We start from the raw sequence: 18,160 nt of genomic DNA on the forward strand, positions 1-18,160 counted from the left end.
TTCAGAGTCAAGCAGCTGAAACATTAGCCTTAGCATTTCCTTTGACTAGCACCCAGCATATTACATATTCATTTTTCCTCTCTGAGCTCTGAGACATTAACACAGTTTTTACAGTGTATGTGCTCCTGCTGTTGAGACTGGTGTTCAGTGAAGAAGCCCCATGAGTTGTAAGAACCTAGAATAGTTTGTGTGTTTACCAGAGTCTTGACCAGCTTCCCTGTGTGGACCTTTTGGTATGAAATAAGGCTTCAGATACATGCTGGGAGGAAGGTTACCATTGGTGCATTGTTATGGAAGTTACAGTTAATGAAGATATTTTATCTTCGTCACCTTGCTGGGTTTCATTGCTTTGCCAGGAATGCAAAATCTTTAATCTCTCTACCCTTCTCTTACATCTTTTTTCCTAGGTCTATATTTAAGTGAACCTTCTACTCTCTTTTCTTAACCCTCTGTTTGCTTATTGAAATCAGAGAAATGTTTGAGATTACATTCTTAAATAATATAAATCCTAACTTATTGATGTACATTTTGGGTTTCAGTTTCTAGAAAAAGTTCTTATACAGGCTAACTTATTATACATTTTATACAGGTCAGATTTTATGGTGTTTGACCAAACGCTGCTGTAAAATTTGCAGAGCAATGAGAAGTTAACAGTGTGTCTTGTGATGTTCAAGGTAAATTGCAGATTTGGATTGAGTTTAGAGCCTAAAGATACATAACATTTCATCAAAGGAATCAAAGCAGTTCACCGGTGTCTAAAATAACTTCAGTGCTAATAGTTGAAGCAGCAGCATATGTGTATTTGAAAAAGTATGTATTCCTTCCCCACTTCGTCCAATCCCTGTTCACTTCCAGTGAGGCCGCTTTGCTTTTCTTCCACCCCTCAGTCACTTCAGCTGGTGGCTTCTCTTTACATGGTGGATACTGGCAAAAGCCATGAGGGACTACCAGCATCGGATGTTTCCTCAATCCTCCTGGGAGGACTCTTCACAGCAGCGACCCTGATCGCTCTAGTCTCATTGAAATTCTTCCCATTTTTGTCTTCTGTGACCCGGAGCTCTTTCTCTCCTGTTCCTATTCCTGCTTTGCTGAGCATTCCTTTTTCATCTCCTCAGTTTCTTCCTCTGCTCATTTCCTAAATGTCCCTTTTCTCACCTGTGGGGTGGCATCCCTTGTTCTCCTCTTCACTTTGCAGGCTCATCCACACTATTGTTTTAATTCCCGGGTGTTTGGGCTGCTTCCAGATCCAAAGCTCCAACCTCAACTTCTTTTTTTCCCTATTTAGTTATAATATTAACAGCTAACACTTCCTGAGTGCTTAATGTATACCAGGCATGGTGTAAGCATTTACATGTATTTACTGAGTTGGTCCTATAGCTTTCTTATGAATTAAGATGACTTAGGTTTCCTTATGAGGAAACTGAGGCAGAGGTGTTAAGGGATGCACCTAGGGTCCTCCAGCTACTAAGTATGGCATGAGGACCAGAGCCAGACAGTCTTGACCTGGAGCTGGTGCCCTGACCTATTGTGTGCTCTACCTTCCCACTGGCCCTCAGGCTACATCCAGTCAATCCCCAAGCCTTGTGAGTTGTGCCTCCTTAGTATTTCTGTGCTCTGAATCCCAGCTCCAGCCCCATTACTCTTCGTTTCCTGCTATTCTGAAAACCTCCACCTGGTCTTCCCGTTTCTAGTTGTGCCTCTTGCAGGTGTTCTCCATTTCACCAGGAGTTAGGCTTGTAATAAATGATTTTGTCCATGTCGCTTCTTGGCTTTAAAATGCTTCAGTGATGCTTCAGTGTCAAAAGGTACAGATCTATGTCCTCTGTCTGGCACACACTGGCTTTTGCTCTGTGATTCCTCCCTGCTTGTCCACCCTTACCTCCCATCACTTAGCCCTTCTGAGCCACGTGGGTGTCTGCAGACTCTTGCTATTTCTTGCTTAGGAATTTGCCTGTCAGTTGAGCTTAGAGTTTGTTTGGGTTTTTTTTTTTTCCCCTTTTGTGCACTGGTTAATCTCAGTATTACTCATTTTTCAAGACCCAGCTGAGACAATATTTTATTATCTTATTTCCAAAACCTTCCCTTATTGACTCCACTCTTCATTCAATAAATATTTACTGTGCTAGACTCCAGGGATATAGGTGATCAGTAAGACAGACCTGATCCCATCCTTCAAGGCAGAGCAGGGAAGACATATAATTAAATGCAGTATCACAATCAAGTGTTTTCCTTCTATGGATGCGTGAAGGGGGTCTTGGAAGACTTCCTGAAGCAGGTGGTGGTATTCAAGCTGAAACCTGAAAGGCGGTTAGAATTAGCCGGGTATGTAGGAGGTGGCAGAGGGTGGGGAAGGAATTCCAGGGTATGAGAAGAGAATTGTGATTATGGGCCAGGGATTAGTAAGAGCTTGGCATGTTCAAACACCTGGACGCAGTGTCTGAGGCTGCAGCAGTGTGGAGGAAAGTGTGTGTGCTTGGGCTGGGTAATGTACGGTCATCAGGGAGATGCAAATTATAACTACTCTAAGATTCTGTCCCCAACCTTTTAGAATGGCTAAAATCAAAAAGACTGCCAACACCAAGAGTTGACGAAGAAGGTGCAGCAGTTGGAACTGCCCTGTTGCCAGTGGGAATGTAAAATGGTACAACTGCTCTCTGAAAGCCACTAGAGTTTTCCAGAGTTAAACATACATCATGTGGCCTAGGAGCCCCCTCCTAGGAATTTATCTAAGAGAAATGAAAACATGTTCACAAAAAGACTTGTTCACACATTTTCATAGGGAAGTTTTCCTAGTAACTTCAAACTGGAAACATTTCAAATGCCCATCAACAAGATAATAGATGAAAAACTTGTGGCATATTTGTGCAATGGAATACTCCTCAACGATGAAAAATAATGAATTACTGAGATGCATAGTAATATGTAAATACGTTCTAAATAAAAACGTATTAATATGTAATACGTTCTAAAGAACGTATAAAGCAAAAAAAAAAAAAAAAAAAAAAGCCTGATGCAGAAGAGTAAATAGTGTATGATTTTATTTTATGAAGTGTAAGAGTAGCTCAGCTTATCTATTATGATGGAAATCATGAAGTAAGAAGAATGTCTTTCTCTTTGGGGGCACTTGAGGTAGGAAACGATTGGAAAGAGGCATGAAGGAACTCTCTGAGTTAATGGAAATAGTCCATATCTTGTTTTGGTGATTACAGGGATGTAAACAGTTGTCAAAGCTGATCAGACTAAACACATGTATATTGTGTGTTGTTGTCTCAATTAAAAGTCTTTTAGAAAATACATTGCAGCCCTAAAATAATGATAGGTCTATTTATTAATATGGAAAGATAGGTTGCTCATGGTATAGTATTAAGTAAAATAAGTTGGTTAAAAACTCTACCATGACCCCTTATGCATTTATAGCAAGATATTTAGATTTTTAAATTCTATTCCTTAACCTCTTATGTATTTTCTGATTCATTTTGAATGAACATTTATTTTATTTTGGAGAATGAGAACATGAAGTAATATTTACTATACAGTGAAATATTTAAAGGATAGCCTCTTTTCTTTTCATTTTTTTAAGTTTTTATTTAAATTCCAGCAGCTAACACACAGTGTAATATTAGTTTTATGTGTACAATTTAGTGATTCAACACTTACATACAACACCCAGTGCTCATCACAAGTGCTTAATTCCCATCAACTAATTAACGTAATCCCTCACCCATCTTCTCTCTGGTAACCATCAGTTTGTTCTCTACACCCAAGAATCTGTTTCTTGGTTTGTCTCTCTCTTTTTTCCTTCTATGAGCATTTGTTTTGTTTCTTAAATTCCACATATGAGTGAAATCATACACTATTTGTCTTTCTGTGACTAATTTCACTTAGAATGATACTCTCTAGCTCTATCCACGTTGTTGCAAATGGCAAGATTTCATTCTTTTTATACCACTTCTTCTTTATCCACTTACCAGTCTATGGACATTTGGGCTTTTCCCATAAATGGCTATTGTTGATAATGCTGCTATAAACATCGGGGTCCATGTATCCCTTCGGATTAGTATTTTTGTATCCTTTGGGTAAAAATACTTAGTCGTGTAATTGCTGGGTCATAGGGTAGTTCTATTTTTAATTTTTTCAGGAACTTCCATACTATTTTCCACAGTGGCTACACCAGTTTGCATACAGAACATCCTCTTATTAAAACTTTACAGAAATGATTAATTGAGCCATCTAATATGGGAAATATTCTTAAATAAAATTTTAGGACCATCTTATGCTATGGCTGTGTTAGTTTTCAATGCTTAGGAGAAATCAGAGTATCACATTTATAGTTTAGAAAAATTTTTCATTAATGTTTTAATGTAAGTCCAAGTATATGCAGGGTACATAGTGAAGGGTAAGAGATAAACCACCCCTGTCTCCATGTCATCTAGTTCTTCCCACGGGACACAGCTGCTGTGAACAAACTTATTTTCTAGATATACAGGAAAATATATGTAATATATACATATGTACAAAGACATATGCATGTGTATTATGCAAATGGCAGCATGCTGTGCACATTGTACCGATTTTTTTAGGAGTTTTTTTTTTAAATTGTGGTAAAATATTCATAACATAAAATTTACCACTTTAGTGATTTTATGTGTACCATTTGGTAGCATTAGGTCCATTCACATTGCTGTGCAGCCATAACTTTCCTCTGTCTCTAGAACTTTTTCATCATCTCAAACTGTAACTGCGTACCTGTTAAGAACTTGCCATTCACCTTCACCTCAGCCCCTGGCAATCACCATTCTATTTTCTGTTTCGAGAAGTTTGCCTACTTCAGGTACCTCATAAGTGGAATCATATAGTATGTGTCTCATTGTGTCTGGCTTTGCTTCACTCTGCATAAAGTCTTCAAGGTTCACCCATATTGAAATGTGTCAGAATTCCCTTCCTTTTTAAGGCTGAATCAGGATAATTCATTGCATGATTTACCACATTTTGTTTATCTATTCATCCATCAAAGGACATTTGGGTAGTTTCTTTCTGTTCTTTTCTTTTTTCTTTTTTTAAGTTTATCTTGTTTTGAGAGAGAGAGAGGGATAGAGTGAATCCCAAGCAGGCTCTGCACTAATAGCACAGAGCCCAGCGCGGGGCTGGAACTTAGGAACCATGAGATCATGACCTGAGCCACTAGGAGTCAGATGCTTAACTGACTGAGCCACCCAGGCACCCCTGGGTTATTTCTACCTTTTGGCTCTTGTGAATAATACTGCTATGAGCATAGGTATACAAATATCTGTTCAGGTCCCTGCTTTTAATTCTTTTGTGTATCTGTCCAGCAGTGGAATTACTGGATCATGTAGTAATCCTATGTTTAAATAGGACATACAGGACCCCCATGTTGTTTCCCACAGCAATTGCACCATTTTACATTGCTACCCATAATGTACAAGGTTTCCAGTTACTTTGCATCCTCATCAGAATCTATTTGCTGTGGGTTTTTTTTTATTTGTTTTGTTTCTATTTTTAATTTCCATACTAATGTGTATTGTACCATGCTTTTTAAAAAAAAAATTATGAATATAATTTATTGTCAGATTGGCTTACAAACAACACCTGGTGCTCATCTCAACAAGTGCCCTCCTCAATGCCCAGCACCCATTTTCCCTCTCCCCCGCCCCGCATCCACCCTCAGTTTGTTCTCTGTATTTAGGAGTCTCTTGTGGTTTGCCTCCCTCCCTCTCTGTTTGTAACTATTTTCCCCTTCCTCTTTCCTGATGGTCTTCTGTTGAGTTTCTCAAGATCCACATATGAGTGAAAACATATGAAATCTGTCCTTCTCTGACTTATTTCACTTAGCATAATGATACCTTCCAGTTCCATCCACACTGGTGCAAATGGCATGATTTCATTCTTTCTCATTGCCAAGCAGTATTCCATTTTATGCATAAACCACGTCTTCTTTATCTATTCATCAGTTGATGGACATTTAGGCTCTTTCCATAATTTGGCTATTGTTGAAAGTGCTGCTGTAAACATTGGGGTACAAGTGCCCCTGTGCATCCGCACTCCTGTATCCCCCTTGGGTAAATTCCTAGCAATGCTATTGCTGGGTCATAGGGTAGATCTATTTTTAATTTTTTGAGGAACCTCCACACTGTTTTCCAGAGTAGCTGCATCAGTTTGTATTCCCACCAACAGTTCAAGAGGGTTCCCATTTCTCCACATCCTTGCCAGCATCTATAGTCCCCTGATTTGTTCATTTTAACTGCTCTGACTGGTATGAGGTGGTATCTCAGTTTGGCTTTGATTTATATTTCCCTAATGATGAGTGATGTCGAGCATCTTTTTATGTATCTGTTGGCCATCTGGATGTCTTCTTTGGAAAAATGTCTATTTATGTCTTCTGCCCATTTCTTCACTGGGTTATTTGTTTTTTGGGTGTTGAGTTTGGTAAGTTCCTTATAGATTTTGGATACTAGCCCTTTATCCGATATGTCATTTGCAAATATCTTTTCCCATTCCGTTGGTTGCCTTTCAGTTTTGTTGTTTGTTTCCTTTGCAGTGAAGAAACTTTTTATCTTGATGAGGCCCCAGTAGTTCACTTTTGCTTTTAATTCTCTTGCCTTTGGAGATGTGTCGAGTAAGAAATTGCTGTGGTTGAGGTCAAAGAGGTTGTTGCCTGCTTTCTTCTGTAGGATTTTGATGATTTCCTGTCTCACATTTAGGTCTTTCATCCATTTTTAGTTTATTTTTGTGTATGTACCATGCCTTTTAACCTTAATATCTTGGAGAACCTTCCAGGAGAGAAGAGCCCACCCTCCCCCCTCTTTTTTTATGTTTGTTTATTAAAAATTTTTCTTAATGTTTATTTATTTCTGAGAGAGAGAGACAAAATATGACTGGGGGAGAAACAGAGAGAGAGGGAGACACAGAATCCGAAGCAGGATCCAGGCTCTGAGCTGTCAGCACAGAGCCCATCGTGGAGCTTAAACTCATGAACTGCGAGATCATGACCTGAGATAAAGTCAGATGCTTAACTGACTGAGCCACCTAGGTGCTTCTGAAGAGCTCCTTTTTTAAAGATGGTATAAAAATCTATATTATCAGTGGACCTTAATTTATTTAACTCTTTGCAATGGATGCCCATGTAGTTTTATTTCTGGTCTTTTGTGAATGCATGGAAGGTATCTTCATATGTAGTGTACATAATGCTTTTGTTTATTTTTATACTTTAAAATACTTCTTGACTTTTTTAATGAATATGTACAGAAGTATATATGCATTTTAAAATTTGATAGTTATTGCCAGCAATATGTGACAATACCTGTGTCCATACATCCTTGATGTCATAGTGTGACGTCACACACAACATTTTGATGTTTCCAGTGTGATGAGTAAACGTGGCATCTCATTGAAGTTGTAATTTGCACTTCCTTCTGAGTGAGACTAAATTTCTTTTCAGTTTGGGGAGCCAAGAATTTCTGAAATAAATGCTTTACACTCTTTGTTCACTTGTCTTATGAGGTCTTGGTACCCTTTTCTAAAAGAAACCCTGAGTAGTAAATATTGACCAAACCGGAGGAGACTCCTGCCTTCATGCAGCCTACAGTCTGTTGAGGGAGAAAGACAGTAAACAGACAGTGTGTAATTAGGTTTTGTGATAAATGCTATGAAAGAAATTTTAGGGTTTTCATGAAAGATAACAATTTAGGTGGGATGGGATATGGTGGCTACAACGGGCTCCCAGTGGATCTGTAAGAGCCAGTGAGGTAGATGGTTTCTGGGGGGAGGTGGTATTATTCCAGGAAGAAAGATTGCACGGACAGTGAACTAAAAGGAGGAGTATGGCTGGAATGAAGTGAGGAAGAAATGATGGGAGATAACTCATTTGCCATTTGTGCCTCGTGTACTAAATCTTTAAAGACAGGCATCAACAATATTGACAAGTATATGACGAATTTCCCCAATTATTCCTATATGAGGAATCTTAAAACAGATATTACTTTTCTTATTAGGTACTTCCCATGAAAGGCATACGAATCAAGCAAATGATAAGCAAATGTTTTTAGGGTATTAATTGATTCATCGGGAGCCTCCATCTTTTTGAATTTTCCAGTTAACTAAATTTTTATTTAAGAATGAATCCCTGTACATCATCTTGTATTATTTCATATTTCCCCAGATGTATGATTACAAAGTCAACTCGTTTTCTCATGTGAAATTAATTTGTGATTCTTTGAAGCTTGCTAAATGGTGCATTTTTTACTACTAAGTTATCTGTAACAATTTCCCCATTAGGGAAAAAAGCTCTTTGAGTCTATCCTTCTGTGTGTGACCAAATTCCAAATGTGTGATATGTCTACATAGGGAAAAAGTGACACTCAGAGAAAATTATTTGCAGCTTCATGTGCTTGGCAAGTACATTCTTAAGTTAAATTCTACATCTTAGGCAAAGTGAGCCTAATTTTGATCAGTTATTTAGTTAAGCTTTTTATACCAAATTCCTAAGCATTGAAATGATAGAAACATAGAAATGTGTGATGCCGTTACCAGTAGTTACAAGTCAGCCATTTAAAAGAGTGAAACAGGAGTGTTTTGATTTTGAAAGTTAATTTTGAAAGTTAGTGCCTGGTTTCCTGTTTTCTAGATTTGCTGTGCATATATATTTTCTTTCCTTCCCTTTTCCTGTCTTTTCACTTTTGCTTCTAGATCTCATGTTTATTAGGAAGTATGAGGAAAAATTGTACACGTAAAAAACTTGCCAAAAGCCAGTTTCTTGGCAGAAACTAAGCAATAGATCCTATGGAGGGAGCATGTCTTTTTTGATTTTGTATTCTCCTAGTGCAGAGAAATAGCTCAGGTGATGCTTGTTGAATATGGAGTACATGGAAATTGGAAGCACCTGTATTTTTTCTAAGTAACTTTTTCTGTAGTTATAGGTATTTCCTGTTATGTGATTAAAAAAATTATTAAAGTCTCAAATGTACAGTTGCGGTCCATCTTAATTTTATTTGCATTATGTTGCTAACAGTGGCAGTTTTAAATATGGCACTTTTTTGTAGGCTAACATAGCTTTCCTGTTATTTTCCTGTTAATTGCTTATATACATTGGGGGGGGGGGGCTGTGTGGCTCAGTCGGTTAAGCATCAACTCTTGGTTTTGGCTCAGGTCATGATCTCTTGGTTTGTGGGTTCTAGCCACACGATTTAAATTTTTATAAATAAAACTATGTCCCATTCTTTTCCACTTATTTAATCTGCTATTTTAATAGTATAAATATTTTATTTTTTTAATGTTTATTTATTTTGAGAGTGAGAGAGAGTGCGAGTATGAGCAGGGGAGAGGTGGAGGGAGAGAGAAGATCCCAAGCAGGCTGCACACTCAGCACAGAGCCTGACGCGGAGCTTGATCTCACAAACTGAATCATGAGATCATGACCTGCACCAAAGTCAAGAATGGGACGCTTAACTGACTGAGCCACAGTCGTCCCAATGGTATAAATACCGTAAAAATAGATTTCATAGCTTTATAGTCTGACCCACCAAAGTGTCTATTTTTGAGTAAGCCACAGTTACATGATAGCTTTTTAACTATAAAAATGGCTTTTATCAAGTAGAATGGCAGGTTTTACTTCATCACTGTTTTCTAGAATGTTTCAGATTCTTTTTATCTTTAACATTTCTTATTGCCTCTCTTTTTTTTCCCCCTTCTGTTTGGTCCTTGACTCTCCTTTTGATTGTTTCTCCTGACTTCCTATCCTTCTCTGTTTCCTCTTTGTTTTAATCCCCTCAAGCTTAATTTTTATATCGGCCTCTTTTCCTTAACTTTTCTTTTACAGTTAGCTCCTTTTAGATGTCTCACTGTCATATCAAACAGCCTTATCCAAATTTACGTTTATGATCACAAAGTGACCTCTCTTCTCAACTGCACTGTGTGTTTAACACTGCCCCACCATTAGACACCAGGAATTAACAGTCCCAAGCCATGTGGGCTGTAATCCTTTCTTCTATCACCCCTGATTTCCTAATTCCCACTGATTTTTCATGAAAATGCCTCCTGTCTCTCTCCTCTTCCATATTTCCTACCACTTTCTAGGTTGTACCACCTCATACCTCATATTATTCCGAGACTCCTTTCCACCTGGCCCTGTGCTGACCGGTTTATTTTGTGTATGTCTCCGAGCTTCATCTAATGTAAAATTCTCTGTAAAAAGCTGAGCTGAGAATCTCATTACACATCCCTCTTACATCTCACAACTATCAGAGTGCCTATTTATGTGCCAAACATGCTTCTCAGGGCTGGGCGTGGAAAAGTGAACAAAACAGCATATCCTGGTTCATGCTCTCTGGGAGCCTATGTTGTGTTCTGATGGTGGGTGGGGCTGAGGAGGGAGAGAGAGAAGACATGGAAATGAACAAGGTAATTCTGGTGTGTGATGGAGTGTGGTGGTATGGTGGGAGTATTTTTAGATTAGGTGCTCAGGCTGACTTCTTTGGGTAGGTTTTATTTGAACAGAGACATGAGGACCACTGGGACCAGTCAGGTTGGGAAAAATAGGAGAGAAGAAAATAAGTAGGTGAGAATATTCTGGAAAACATTTTAATGCATGGGAGGCTTTCCATGCCTTCCCAGAATGAAGTGACAAGACAGTCTTGTCTTGTTACACAAGGTAACCGTTGTGTTCAGGGGTGCCTGGGAGGCTCAGTCGGTTAAGTGTCTGACTTGGCTCAGGTCATGATCTCATGGTTCGTGGGTTCAAGCCCCACATCAGGCTCTGTGCTGACCGCTCAGAGCTTGGAGCCTGCTTCGAATTCTGTGTCTCCTCCTCTCTCTGCCCCTCCCCTGCTCATGCTCTGTGTCTCTCTCTCAAAAATAAACATTAAAAAAAAAAAAGTAACCGTTGTGTTACCTTTCATACATGATTAATACATGATCATAGTAGCATCTGGGCATCATGGGGAGGGGAAAGAGATAGATTGTTTACAAAGAGACCTGAGAAACTACTTGCTGTATATAGTAGGTGTGATTCTTTGCTCAGTTTGCTGTTTCTTGGAGCCCATTCATGCCTATGGGACAGGAATTACGTAGCAAAATAAAACTGATATAGATGAAAAATTCCATCATTGGAGTGATTTTTTTTTTTTTTCATTTTAACTTTTAGTTTTTTTAATCTGTAATTTCTCTTCTCTGTTCAGAAGCAGCAAAGACTTTGTTTGGCCAATTTATTTCTGAAATTTTCCAGAAGATCTGTTTACTGGAATACTGAGATAAGGAGTCACACTTCTATATTTGATGGCCAGAGATTAAATCCCAAATCTGTCCAGACATCTCAGGCTTCCAAGTACTGGCCATAAGATGTAAGAGTCTGGGTCTGGGCCAGAGCCTCCAGAGTGTGGCTAAATCGGGCAGTCGCCAGGAAGATAAGAAAGAGAACTGACTGGAAGTAGTTTGACAGTAAAAGCAGGTCAGAAGAGCCTTGGATTTAGTTGTATTCATAAAGAAATGCTTTTTTTTTTTTTTTTTTTTTTTTTTAAATTTCCAGCTTCTGTACCATAAGTTCTTGATTTGGGCCTATGAGAATCCGAGGTTTGACTGGACATTTGGTTTTTTTTTAGACACTCTTAATGAGCTATCACAGTCTCTATGTGAATTGTTAGTTGGTGATTCCCATGGCAATACAGATTAACCTTTATGCAAGGAATTATTCATTCATTCTAATTATTTTATGATTTTTAAAAAATACTTATTTTTGACAGAGAGCTTGAGTGGGGGGGGTGCAGAGAGAGAGGGAGACAGAGGATCTGAAGCAGGCTCCTTACTGACAGCAGAGAGCCTGATGTGGGGCTTGAATTCATGAGCTGTGAGATCACCGCCTGAGCTGTAGTTGGACACTTAATCGACTGAGCCACCAAGTCGCCCCCATTCATTCCGTTTTAAAAAGTGTGTCCATTATGCACTCTGTCACTGATTATACGATTACGCATATGTTTGAATAAATCAGATGTTGTGTTAATGCTGTGGATTCTGTTATAGGCTTTATAGGAAAATGTTAATCTTTTATGTCTGGTCTGCTTCAACTAAATTTGGCTTGGTACTTGACTGTTAGTGGTAGGTATCCAGTGATGTGTATGCTTATTAAAGCTGCTGCTTTTTTCTGAAATTTTACACTATTTTTCAAACCATCGTGCTGTAGACTGACAAGTCTGTGACATTTAAGGTGTTTGCTTAAATTCTTGACTTGTGTACTTCTTCAGGTACTTCTTCAAATTTTTAGTCATTTATCATTTTTTTCCTTGGAGGAAGCTATCATCTTGTAACAATTCAGTTGCTCTAGGGCTGGGAATCTAGTTACCTTGTATGGCATTATGGCAAAGGAGTACCCAATGGACGGATAATGGTAATGTTAGAGCTTTTCACTCAATAATGTAAAATAAACTATACAGATAACATTTTAGCTGAATTTGGAGCAAAGTGCTTAATAATGTTTTCTATATTCCCAGAAGCATGTGATATTTACTAGCTTTACCTTTATTATTATTACTTTTGTGTAGTTTGCATGATTAACTTACCAGTGTCAGAAAGACTAAAATAAATATTGATTTTTTTCAATATAGGTGTATTGAAACAAATGTAGTGCTTAAAATGACAGTCCTTCAATAAACCCTCATTCGGCATATACCACAAGTAAAGCGCTTTGCTAGGTGCTTTGCAAGATTCAGAAATAAGTCAGATGTGTTTCCGTCAGGATCTTTGAAGTTGTCTTGGAGATTATAACTTTATGAAAAGGAACTTCCAAAGTGACCTACAGTGGCTTTGCCTAGGGTGGAAGTGGTGGGGGGGAGTGTCACCACAGACACTTTACTAAGAATGTTTTATCACCAGGGTCACAAATTTGAAATTTATTCCCTGGTTTAAAAAACTTTTTTTAATAACTAATATAAATACTGGTTATACTTAAGGGCTGTCCCTAATGTTTATGCTGTTTTAAATCTTTTATTTGAACTTTTCTTGTGTGTTATTGTAAACTCCTATATTACTTTCTCTCCAGTTTGCTACAAAACGGTCAGTTTGAAATTGTGACAGGTGGCTGGGTTATGCCTGATGAAGCTGCTCCACATTATTTTGCCTTAATTGACCAACTAATTGAAGGACATCAGTGGCTGGAAAAAAATCTAGGTATGTATTAATGTCTTTCTCCTTCATTTGGACAACTTTGGGCAGTTAATTTGGGGGAACATAAGATGAGGCTTTATTTTATTTTTTTTTAAATAACCAGTTTTCCCAGTATTTTTTATCCCTCATCAATTTATGATGTTTATTTGATCATAAGCTAAGTTACATAAATGTAATATGGTCACTTTTACAGTCATCTACTTTGTAATCTATTATTTTATGTATTATTCTTATTAATTTTAGAGTAGTTTTTTTTCTAATAATATCCCACTGGGGTTTTAGTTTTATATTAGTTATAACTATTAGTTAGAAGAGGCAAAAGTCTAATTTACTTGCCTAAGAAAAACAAAAGAAGAATGAAAAGAAGGTATTCGTTTTGTCCCTGAGAATTACAGAGATATATATGGTAACTTCAGGTATGGTTGGATCCAGGGGACTCGAATTTTGTTGTCTAGGCACTGTCTCTTTTGGTTCTGTTTATTTTTTCATGGCTTTCATCTTCTCATGGCTCTCTCCACATGGTGAGTAAGATGGCCATAGGCAACTAGGACTCTCATCTTCCTAGTTGAACCAGGAGAAGTTTTCCTTAACAGCTTAACTAATTGGCTCACTTTGGATTAAGTGCATAACCCTGAGCCAGTTTCTGTGGCTAGAGGTATAGGAGCTGAAATCACCAAGGCCTAGTCACCTCTTGGAAATGGTCATGGGGCGGAGGGGTTTGTTGAAGGCAGGGTAAGCCTCACCTGAACCATGTGAATGGGTCGTCCATGAAAGAAGAATCCTGTTACTACTGGAAGAGGATGCTGCACTGATAAAATCAGATGTTCACTATAACTTGTTATGTGTTAATAATTGGTAAATCTAGTTGGAAACTTTATCGGAGTTCTTCATATGATTCCTACACCTTTTCTCAAGTTTGAATTCTTCCAAAATAAAAATAAAGAATGAATGGGGGTAGCAGGGGTTTTAGCTGAATAGTGTGTTGTTTGGAAATACCACATTTGTTTCTCCATTTTTCAGTTGATGGACATTTAGATTATTCCCCTTTTGGCTGCTGTGAATAATGCTGCTATACACACTTGTGTAAGTTTTTGTGAGGACATATGTTTTCATTTCTTTGGGGTACATACCTAGGAACGGAAGTGCTGGGTCATTGGGCAGCATGCTGTGTTAAGCGTTTTGAGGAGCTGCCTAATTGTTTCCAAAATGACTGCACCCTTCTACGTTCTCACCAGCAGTGTAGGAGGGTTCTAATTTCTCCACATCTGCAGCAGCATTTGTTACTGTCTTTTTTATTTTAGCCATGCTAGTGAGTGTGAAATGGTACCTCATTATGGCTTTGATTTGCATTTCCCTAAAGACTATGATGTTAAGCATTTTTTCACGTGTGTATTGGCTGTTTGTATATCTTGTTTGGAAAATTGTCTATTCAAATTATTTGCTATTTTTACAATTGGGTTCTTTGTCTTTTTATTGTTGACTTGTAAGTGTTCTTTATATATTCTTCATACAAGTTTCTTGTCAGACAATGATTTGCAAATATTTTTTTTCCATTCTGTGGGTTTTCAGTTTCATGAAGATGTCCTTTTTTTTTTATTTTTTCTTAATATTTTTAAAATATTTATTTATTTTTAAGAGAGAGAGAGGGAAACAGAGTGTGAGTGTGTGTGGGGGGGCGATGCACAGAGAGAGAGGGAGACACAGAATCTGAAGCAGGCTCCAGGCTCTGAGCTGTCCGTACAGAGCCCAACACAAGGCGCGAACTCACGAACCGTGAGATCATGACCTGAGCTGAAGTCAGTTGCTTAACCGACTGAGCCACCCAGGTGCCCCATGAAGGTGTCTTTTGATGCACAAAAGTTTTGATTTTGATGAAGTCCAGTTTATTTTTTCTTTTGTCACTTGTGTTTTGATGTCATAACCAAGAAGTCATTATCTAACCCACGATCATGAACTCTGTAGTTTTTTTCTTAGAAATTTTATGGTTTTAGCTCTTAAATTTAGGTAATGAATACATTTGAGAATATGAAGTTTCTTCTGGTGGGCTTTGGCTGCATCTTGTAAATTCATGTTCTGTTTTGTTTTCTAAACAGTTTGGAACAACATGTTATTTTGGATACTTTATTTTTATATTCGGCCATGGAATGCTTTTTTAAATTGTTTAGGTTTTTGTTGTTAATTTCTGCTTTTATGAACTTTATTACACTAATATCATTAGAAACTTTTTTTTAAGTTTGAGTTTTTCAGATTGTCTTTTGCCCAAAATACCCATTTTTATAACTGTTCCCTGACTTGTCTTATGTTTTAATACTAAATGTACTTGAAATAATCCAGTTTTATTAATTATATTATTCATATTACTCAGGTTCTAATTTTTAAGTCTATTAGGTTTGCCAGAAATTGAGTGGTGTACTTATTCTTTTTAATGTTGCTTTCCTGTTATTTTTCCTAACAGTTTTTACTTTTATATATTTTGACAATCTTAATCTTACTTTAATAGCACAAAATCTTTTTCATGAAAGGAGGTGAGAGCTAGGCAGAGACCTATAAAGGATGCCAGTACTGTGCTAGGTTTTCCTTGGTACAGCACATATTTTTTTAGGAGGAGTTAAGGAGCAAATTGAGGTAAAAGTGTAGCATAAAACAAATCCAAACTTTTATAAAGAGGTCATGTTTGCCCTCTTGTGCAGGCTCACACACATGTGTGTGTTATAAAGCCATAAGTTAGTACTGATACCTCATGTTTCAGTTCAGGATCACAAAGTACATCCTGCTCTCCCACATTTACATATTCTGTAGTTGCTTTTCTTAACAGTGTGAAACTTGGCTCCCTTGTCTCAATTTGCTCAATCTCAGAATGCATGAAAAGCAGCTCCAGAATTTGTTAAACCCATACCACCATAAAAAACCCAAAAATACTAAATAGGGTTCAGGATTTCTTTACAATTTTTAGAGGTAAATTACATATGTGAAATGCAAAAATACGTGGGCAGTTCTTTGAGTTTTGACAGATGCTCTTGGCCCTCTGAGAGTTCTGACTTTTTCTTATCAGTCTCTTTTGCCAGTTTCTCATCTCTGTTCATCTTCAGGATTGTTCTCCAGAGTTCTTCCCTCTCCTCTCTTTTCTGCTACTCTGTGTTATACCTATTTGCATGATAACTTTGTGCTCTTAGGATCAGGATTAACTCCTGTTTTAACCCTAGAACCTCTCATACCCTTAGGTTTATGGAAGGTGCTAAACTGGTGTTTGAGTAAAAAAAAAAAAAAAATGCACAAGGTAATACTACTTATGTAGATTTATATAGGTTGTATGTAGAAGTTTTCTTTGAGTGTACTGAATAAATAAAAGATGAGGTTTGTATAATGCCAGGTAAATAATCATATTTCATTAATCCAGTCTTTACATTTATTATGTTTATTTTTTACATTGTATCCTTGGAGAAATCGAGGTATATCTTTAGTCAATAGCTCTTATAATTGATGTGAGTCAATTGTGAAAAATTCCATTGATCCTTTCTAGGTGGAGAGAAAGCACCAGCATCAAAATGTCTTAAGATTTAACGAAATACGGAACAGTTATTTGGGCCAGTTCTGCCACTGCATAATAAGATGATACAGAACTGTTGTGAAGTATGAAAGATGGCCTACAAATTCCTTAACTTGGGATTGAGGAGTACAAGTTGAAATGAGTTAGCGTACTTTTCTTTATTCTGTAACATCAAGTTGCTGGGTTGTCCAACTCAAAGCAAAACAAGACTGTGAGGTCTTAGAGGGCAGGGCAGGGGTTAGGTCCTGTTTGTTTCTCCAGCTTCCCTGCATGGCAGTAGCTTGCTAATACCTATTAAAGATGGCAGAGTGCTTCTTTCAGCTCGTTGATTAACCTACTGTGCGATTCCCCTGCCTGGGAGGACATGACAGGGCCAGGATCCTTTCCTCTGGGAGCCCTGCTGGGAGTGTTTGCTAAAGGGGAATGAATGCTGGGCAGATCGTTTGTCCTCAGACCTGGAATACCACAAAACTCTGATGGCTCTGACGGTAATGTGACTTCTTTTCATGTCATTGTCAATTAAAAAAATAACACTTATTTTCTTTATCAACAGGAGTGAAACCTCGGTCTGGTTGGTCTATTGATCCTTTTGGACATTCCCCAACAATGGCTTATCTTCTTAAACGGGCTGGATTTTCTCACATGCTTATTCAGAGAGTTCATTATGCAGTTAAAAAACATTTTGCATTGCATAAAACGCTGGAATTTTTTTGGAGACAGAATTGGGGTATGTAGGGTTTGATGAACGTGGAAGGTCTCCCTTGACCTAGATGTTATTTCATAAGGGTTATGAACTCAGGCTGTTACAGGTTTTATTCAGAGTGTCAGTCTTGAAAATTAGGTTGCTTAAAGACACAGATTCTTAGAATTTATTCCCCAGAGTTTTTGTGTTAAGACTCTTTTAAGCAATGATGAAGATATTTATCTATAGAACATTGTGGATTCTTTTTTACGCCTAAAGGAAGTAAATAAATGTAAGGAATTAGTCTTTTGTAAGTGCTTTTTTTTTTCTGTTTTAAAAAGAACCTGTTTTATACAAAGTTGAACATGTGTTATATCTTATATCCAGTCATTTATTTCATGTTCAGCCTCTGTTTCTTTCTTCTGTCTTTCCTGTCTCTGCATCTAGTAAGAATTGCCTTTTAAAACCTTAATCCTGCCCTCCTAGAACAGCCTTCCTGTTATCTGTACTGCTGTTCTCACATTGTATTCTGTGGGTGCACAGGTGTTCCAAGGTCAGACTTTCGCAGCTCTTGGCTGGGGGTGGGGGGTTGAGGAGAAGACAAGATTTAGGCTTCTTAAGATGTTTTTGCCTTTCCCAACACCCATTTAATTCAGAATACTTTATTATTTCTTCTTTATTGAGTTTTTATTATGGGCCATGCATTGTATTGTATGCTTTATATCCACTCTCTCACTGAATCTTTATCCTTTAAATTCAGTTCT

At 37.7% G+C, this 18,160-nt stretch overlaps 1 protein-coding gene across 4 annotated transcripts in view; it reads left to right on the forward strand.

Moving 5' to 3' along the window:
* MAN2A1 (mannosidase alpha class 2A member 1) overlaps positions 1 to 18,160 on the forward strand; it is a 165,307-nt gene that overhangs the window by 45,954 nt on the left and 101,193 nt on the right. For all 4 annotated transcript variants that reach the window (XM_007094093.2, XM_042991022.1, XM_042991012.1 and 1 more), the window contains 2 exons: positions 13,043 to 13,170; positions 17,268 to 17,441. In XM_007094093.2, coding sequence (XP_007094155.1) covers positions 13,043 to 13,170; positions 17,268 to 17,441 — 302 coding nt within the window. The remainder of the gene's footprint in view (positions 1 to 13,042; positions 13,171 to 17,267; positions 17,442 to 18,160) is intronic.

Source organism: Panthera tigris, chromosome A1, assembly GCF_018350195.1.
Source record: "Panthera tigris isolate Pti1 chromosome A1, P.tigris_Pti1_mat1.1, whole genome shotgun sequence".
Classification (NCBI taxonomy): Eukaryota; Metazoa; Chordata; class Mammalia; order Carnivora; family Felidae; genus Panthera; species Panthera tigris.